A 7,455-nucleotide genomic window follows, 5' to 3' on the forward strand; every position below is an offset into this window, starting at 1 on the left:
CCCCCCCCCCCCAAGCCCAGCTGACTACTTCGAACTTGGCAATGCAGCTGAGTCTGCTTCCCCTGCTGAGATCTGCCTTGCTGCCAAGTGAAGCACCTATTTGTCCAGATTCCAGAACAGCAACCCCTCCCGGATCCGCTGCTCTCAAAGCTCTGGCAAGAGTGGCTAAAACTGATTCCCACGCCAGGCGCCCGGGGCTCACGCCTGTCACCCTAGCTACGAAGGAGGCTGAGATATTGAGGATTGCAGTTCAAAGCCAGTCTGGACAAAACAGACTGACAAAAAGTCCATGTGATTCTTAGCTCCAAGGAGCCAGCAAAAAAAAAAAACAACAGAAGGGGAGCTGTGGCTCAAATGGTAGAGCACCAGTCCTGACTGAAAAAGCTCAGGGACAGCATCCAGGCCCTGAGTTCAAGCCCCAGGACCTGCATTTTTGATCATTAATCATCCAAACATGTCAGCATATCAAAACTTAGTAGGCTCTCCCTGAATTAACATGGAATGGGGTTTTTTTTTTTGCTAGTCCTGGAGCTTGAACTCAGGGCCTGGGCACTGTCCTTGGGCTTTCTCAAAGGGAGCGCTCAAACACTTGAGCCACAGCACCACTTCCAGCTTTTTCTATGTATGTGGTACGCAGGAATCGAACCGGGGTCTTCGTGCACATTAGGCAAGCATAGACTAGCTCCAGATAGTAACTCCTCACCCAGACCCAGCCTAGTCTCTACCACAGGCTTGGAGAATGTGTGCACCCCAGCTTCCCTCACACAGGTCAACACTGAAGGAGAAATAAGCACAAGGGTTGACCGCTGACAGTCCACAAGGTCACCTTGAGAATGAGCAGAGGTGAGAACTCCAGCCCCCAAGGGCATCAAGGTCAAGATGCTCAGGCCCCAAGACAAGAGCCTTCCTACCTCTCAAGGGTCAGTCCCCAGTATCTCTCTCCACATGCCAGCACTTCTGTTTGTCGTTATTGGAAAACAAAATGCTTCCTTCCAAGAGTTTCCCCTCCCACTGAATGTCTGTGCTCAGGACTCGGAGTCCCTGGACACAGGACAATGAACTTGTCCAGCTTGGAGATCTCTGCTTTGTGATTTCCTTCCCCAGTCTTCTTCTCGTCTCTCCAGGACCCCGCCTGGTTTAGGATCCAAGACTCTCCTGGGCCTGGCGATGCTTTAACACACACACCCCGTCGTGTGCACTTCCCTCATCTGTGTCCCCACTGCTGGAATGTGACTTCCTGCAAATGTTCTCCCTTTACTTAGAACTTCCTGGATCTTTATGAAGAAATGAGAGGCACCACAGGGGCCTCGCCAGTGATTAGCCACGTTCCTCTCCCTCCTGCACGAGCCAAACTAACCCCCATCCTCAGCCCTGGGGTTCCAGTTAAGAGTCAATCTAACCAACCCACGCGCCCTGCTCAAAATACCAACTTCCATCCTGTCTGTCTGCTCCCAGGACCAACCTCTCCCCCAACCCTGCGAGGCCAAGGACAAGGAGTGAGCTCCCCAAAGACAAACAGGAAGCAGAGCCACGTGGAGCCCATGAAGAAGGCCAGACAAAGCCCACCTGAGTTGAGCCTGGGACACAGAAGCCTCTAAGATCAGCCTCATGGCTCAGCCTGGTCCTGTGACCCCACGCCCATCCCCACCCCACCTTGCAGGGCAGAACCGTGCTGCAGAGGAGCTAAAGGCTGACACAAGCTCCATCCAACCCCTGCCTATCTGGTCTCTACATCCTTGCTGCACACCCTACCATGCCTCGACTTCTGGCAGGGACGGAGCTGTTCCCTGTCTTGGAGTGTTCCCCAAAATCTTCACATAGTCCTGTTTGGTCAGGAAAGAAGATGATGGATGGGTGAGGAATTGAGGATACACAGAAGACCACACACACACACACACACACACACACACACACACACGCACGCACACGCACACACACACCACCATCATAAACAGAACAGGGGTCTCCACATCAAAGTCTGGGGCTCCTATTTGTGCCAGTCCTGGGGCTTGAACTCAGGGCCCTGAGCTTCTGTGCTCAAGGCTGGCGCTCTACCACTTGAAGCCACTTTGAGCTCCACTTCCAGCTTTTGGACAGTTCCTTGGAGATCACAGTCTCATGGACTTTCCTGTGAAGGGCTGGCTTTGAACCAGGATCCTCAGATCTCAGCCTCCTGAGCAGCTGAAATGACAGGCGCCATGTTTTTGCTTCACAGCCCAGATAAAGCTGTGAGCTTAGATGGATCTCATTCTCCACCCCAGCTCTTCCCTGTCCCGTCCCCACCCGCTTCGTGGTCAGAGATTTGGGATCCTCCAGGGAGACATGCCTGATTTCTGTGCCACCTGCACCTGGCCCAGCTTCCAGCATCCAGACCATCCATCATCCATCCCCCCACACACACCCAAGGAAGACCCAGAAACAGGCTCATACTTTCTTGGTGGGAACTTTGATCTTCAAGAATTCTGCCTCTCTGGCCAGTACCTGCCACGGGGCGTGTATCCGGACGAACACAGAGCCCTGGGTTTTACTCTGCAAAGTGCAAGGAAATAAGAAAAGGAAAACACTTGTAAGGATACAGCTTACATTCTTAGTTCCCTTAGTTCTAGAAGCCCAGATTTCCCCCTTTTTTTGTCTTGACTCAGATGTGATCTTATGTATTTTGGGGGGGAGAGGGGGCTTGAACTCTGGGCCTGGGCACTGTCCCTGAGCTCTTCAACTCAAGGCTACCGCCCTACCACTAGAGCCACAGCACTACTTCCCATTTTCTAGTGGTTAATTGGAGATAAGAGTCTCATGGACTTTAGTGCCTGGGCTAACTTTGACCCTTGATCCTCAGATCTCAGGAGGCTGAGATGTGAGAAGCACAGTTCAAAGCCAGCCTATACAAGAAAGTCTATGAGACTTTTATCTCCAACTGATCAACAAAAGGAAAACCACAAGTGGAGCTGTGGCTCAAGTGGTAGAGTCCAGCCTTGAGCAAAAGAAGCTCAGGGACCGCTCACAGGTCCAGAGTTAGAGAGAGAGAGGAAGAAGGGAGGGAGGGAGGGAGGGAGGAAGGGAGGGAGGAGGGGAAGGAGGGAGGACAGGAGTCCCTCCTGACACCAAGATCAAACTCCAGACAAGAAGTGGTCAATACAGAAGCTGAACAAGACTCTACACAATGCGGTAAAATTCCTGGGATTTGGGATGTGAAAGAAGAAAACAAGGCTGGGAGTGTAGCCTAGTGGTAGAGTGCAAGAAGCCCTGGGTTCCATTCCTCAATACCACATGCACAGAAAAAGCTGGAAGTGGTGCTGTGGCTCAAGGGGCAGAGCTCTAGCCTTGAGAAAGCTCAAGGACAGTGCTCGGGCCCTAAGTTCAAGCCCCAGGACTAGCAAAAAAAATTCTATCTTGTTTGGCCATTAAGATTCTAGGTGCTTGATCCATGTACAGCAAACCATAGAGAAATGGAGGCAAAACTGTTTCCCAACGTGGAGACTTTTAATTTTCTTCAGAGGAAACCTGGTTTCCTGCATCTATTTTTTCCTCCCTCCAAATACAACTTGTATGCAATGAAAACAAAATAAAATGAAAGCTGGAATGCGGATGATTTGTGTTCCTTTCATGTCATGCAAACCCTGTTACCGTCTCATAAAAAGGAGGCGGGGGGAGCAAGAAGATCCCAGGATGGGAAATGTTAGCTGCTGGGTTTTGGCTACAACTCTTGGAGGAACCACAAAGGTACAACCCCCTCCACCCCCTTTACCCCCCTACCCAGGGCACAGCCATGGCCAAATGCAAGAGCTGTGTTTGATTGTCCTGAGAATCTAAAAGTAGAGTTTGCCATGGATGGAGCTGGAATAAAATTCTTTCAAGTTCTGCTGGCATAACTGATGTCTATTCTGTGCTGATTCTGGGTTTGGGGGGTGGGGGGGAGGGGGGAGAGGAGTTGTTGTGTTGTATTTTTAGTTTTTTGTTTGTTTGTTTGTTTCCAGAAACAAGACTTTATTCCTGGCTGGGTAGTAGTAGCTCACGCCTGTAATCCCAGCTACTCAGGAGGCTGAAGTCTAGAGGATTGTAATTCAGAGCCAGCCTAAGAAGAAAAGTCAATAAGGTTCCATCTATAATGAATCAGTAAAACAAGAAAAGAAAAAAAAAAGAAAGAGAAAAAACCAGGGCTGGGAAGTGGCTAAGCAGGAGCAAAGCCCTAAGTTCAAACCCTAGTATCTCTAAAAATAAAAAAATTATACATATATATGGTTGTTTCTGAATTGTACAACTTTGGGAATTTGAGCCAGTCCCGTCATCAAGTAAGACTCCATTTCTTTTTCTTTTCTTTTCTTTCTTTCTTTTTTTTTAGTGTGTGCCAATCCTGGGTCTTGAAATCAGGGCCTGGGCATTGTCCCTGAGTTTTTGTTATGTTTATTTGTTTTGCTCAAGGCAGGTGTTCTACCACTTGAGCCATAGCTTCATTTCTGACTTTATTGCTGTGTCGTTGGAGTTGAGTGTCTTGGGCTTTTCTTCCTGGGCTGGCTTTGAACCAGGACCCTCAGACTCCTGAGTAGCTGGGATGACAGATGTGATGCCTGGCTGGGAAAACGCAGCCTTGGGGCCAGAGGAGCTGGTCCTCTGCCCACAGAGCACGTGAGCCACCCTGGCCACTTTTACCACCTTGTGTTTTATAGGGTGAACCAAAGCCACTGGGGTCCTCACTGGTCGTGAAGTGAAAAAAATGAACTCGACATGAGGAGGGAGACATGGAGACAGAGCGAAGGAATGGGGAGGGGGGACACTCCTAGGGAACTGTCACCCCTCTGTACATCACCTTTACCATGTCAATAATAAAAAGAACACTGGGGTAGCAGTTTGGCCAAGCATGCACGAAGACCCGGGTTCGATTCCTCGGTACCACATACATAGAAAAAAAAAAAACAGAAGTGGAGCTGTGGCTTAAGTGGTAGAGCTCTAGCTTTGAGAAAAAACCCAAGGACAGTGCTCAGGCCCTGAGTTCAAGCCCCAGGACTGGAAAAAAATAGGATTTTTTTTTTCAAAACATGGTCACTTAGCCTAAAGGAGCTTGTGTGTTCAATATCCAGCGTGCATCCAGAATATGGAGAAAGGGTCAGGAAATTATCACCTCTTCTTTATCTTCCATAAGATCTAACTCATATATCCGATATGACATATAAGTGCTTCGCCGTCAGATAGGGCCCATTCTCCCTCCGAAGCATTAGAAATAAATAAACGTGCAATATGATTGGAGAGACGCCAAAAGCTCATCAGGCACCTAAAATGTGAATGTGGGATATGAGCTGTTCCGTACAATTTGGCTCTGGTCAGGAGGACAGAGGGGGGGAGGAGGGAGGGAGGGAAGGAGGGAGGGAGGGAGGGAGGGGGGAGGGAGGGAGGGAGGGGGAGGGAGGGAGGGAGGGAGGGAGGACCAATGAATAAATATGTCAGCAGAAAACCCAGCCATAAGCCAGTGGGCCTTTCTACTTGTCCTGGACCAAGAAATTGGATTTGGAGTTCACATGCTATAACAGGGCAGGAAATTTCTTCATTTCAACTGAAATGTCCCCCTGCCCTATGATAACAATAATCCGCTCAACGTTTTCCCCCCATTCTGTGTTCATAAAGCTTCCCAAATGCTTCAGAAAGCACCCATCCAGGCCCGATATCAGCAAGAGGAGAATTCTAACTTCAAGTCCTCCACCTTGGCTCTCCTTGGTATCCTGTGACTGCTTTGTCATAAAAACAACAAAACCAAGTAACCCACAGAAGTCCCGGCTGGTCTGCCTGACCACCACAGAATGGTGGTGTGGTTTGCTTGCTGCCAGGTCAGTCCCCACCCCCACCCTCTCGTGAGCCCCGAGTGGTTCTCAGATGTCTGGAGAAGAACCACGGAGAACTTCCCATCCATCTTGTGGCCACCTGGTCTCTGCTCCTCTCTTGTCTGCAGGCCTCTGGAAACATCCTCGGCACTCGAGACGCCGTGGATGGATCTGGAAGCGTGCAGCTTTAGAAGTGAGTAAAGGTATTTCTCACCTGCCCGAGAAGGACCAGGAATGGTCTGGGAAACTAAAAGAGGCGCCGTTGTCGTGGGTCTATTCCTCATCAGGCGTGAACAGCGCCACACTGACGGCTCACAGCCAAGCCAGCCATGACCACAGGGACATCGTAGACAATGACCCCCCCCCAGCCCGCCAGACTCTCCCTCGAAGGTCACCTGACACAGGAAGCCTGTAATCCCCCCACAGGATCTGCGCAGCAGATGGAGGGATGGACTCCAGTCCTCCCAGCCCCAGGGACACCCCCACATTGCCTGCAAGGAACGGGCCATCCTGCAGCTTCCCCTTCCCGAGAGAACAGACGGGGGGGGCAGAAAGGGGGGGGATGGAAGAACGAAGTCAGATGAATTCGGGGGCCCCTGGCCACGTCCCCCCAGCCCTGGGCTGGCGGCTCCTGGTAAGAGGATCGTGGTGGTGTGTATCTTGTCATTATGCAAAGACAGCCTGTGGCTTCGTGTCCTCCCTCTGGAGAGACAAGGGGGGTGGGAGGGGGGCTGCAACCGCCAAGCACTGGAAAGTGATACTCCTCAGGCCTGCCAAACCACCTCCAGCTTGACCCCAGAGGCCTCCATGTACTCATGTGCCTGGCCCTGAGAACACAGGCTACAGCACACCGTAGCCTCGGCCCAGGACCAAGGCCACGAGGGGAAGAGCAGGGGATGAAAACGTGTCAGCCGAGGAAGTGGGGCAGGCTGGGGGACAGAGGAGATCAGACTCCCGTAGACACGTCTACGAGCTCCCGGGAGGGCCAGAGGCCCCGTCCTTCTCAGACCAGCACAGCTCCTGCCGGTGCCAGGATGTGTCTTCTGAGGAGAAGGTGGCTGGCTTCTACCAAGAGCCCAGGGGTGACCACCTGAGACAGGCCCCACAGGTGCTTCTCTGAAGAAACACCATGTCCAGTTAGGCACCGGTGGCTCGCGCCTGTCATCCTAGCTACTCAGGAGACTGAGATCTGAGGATCGCGGTTCAAAGCCAGCCTAGGCAGGAAAGTCCATGAGACTCTGATCTCCAGTGAACCACCAGAAAACCAGAAGTGGCGCTGTGACTCAAAGTGGTAGAGCTCCAGCCTTGAGTTGAAGAGCTCAGGGACAGCGCCCAAGCCCTGAGTTCAAGACCCACGACCACCACCAACAACAACATCAACAAAAATAAACACCATCCCCTTCCAGGGGTGAAATGACTTGGTTTTAAGCACTAGCACAAGATCCCCCAAAGAAGTGAGGCAAAGCAAATACTGGTTCCTCAGAAGGGACTGCCATCTCCAAGCCCCCACAAGCCAAACAGAGAGAGAGATGGTCCGTGGTCAGCGAAGATAGAGGACAGATGAGGACCCACAGCAAGTCCTGTCCCAGACCCAGGGGAAACCAGCAGCATGGCCCTTGTGGGGGAAAAAAAAGCCCTTGCCAAG

At 51.4% G+C, this 7,455-nt stretch overlaps 1 protein-coding gene across 1 annotated transcript in view; it reads right to left on the bottom strand.

The window, feature by feature from the left end:
- Window positions 1-7,455, bottom strand: part of Ano2 (anoctamin 2) — a 104,988-nt gene that overhangs the window by 65,854 nt on the left and 31,679 nt on the right. Inside the window, exon 4 of the mRNA XM_090325178.1 lies at window positions 2,431-2,529. Within this exon, the coding sequence (XP_090181304.1) occupies window positions 2,431-2,529 (99 nt within the window). The remainder of the gene's footprint in view (window positions 1-2,430; window positions 2,530-7,455) is intronic.

This window comes from Megascapheus bottae, chromosome 37 (assembly GCF_031878675.1).
Source record: "Megascapheus bottae isolate mThoBot1 chromosome 37, mThoBot2.hap1, whole genome shotgun sequence".
Classification (NCBI taxonomy): Eukaryota; Metazoa; Chordata; class Mammalia; order Rodentia; family Geomyidae; genus Megascapheus; species Megascapheus bottae.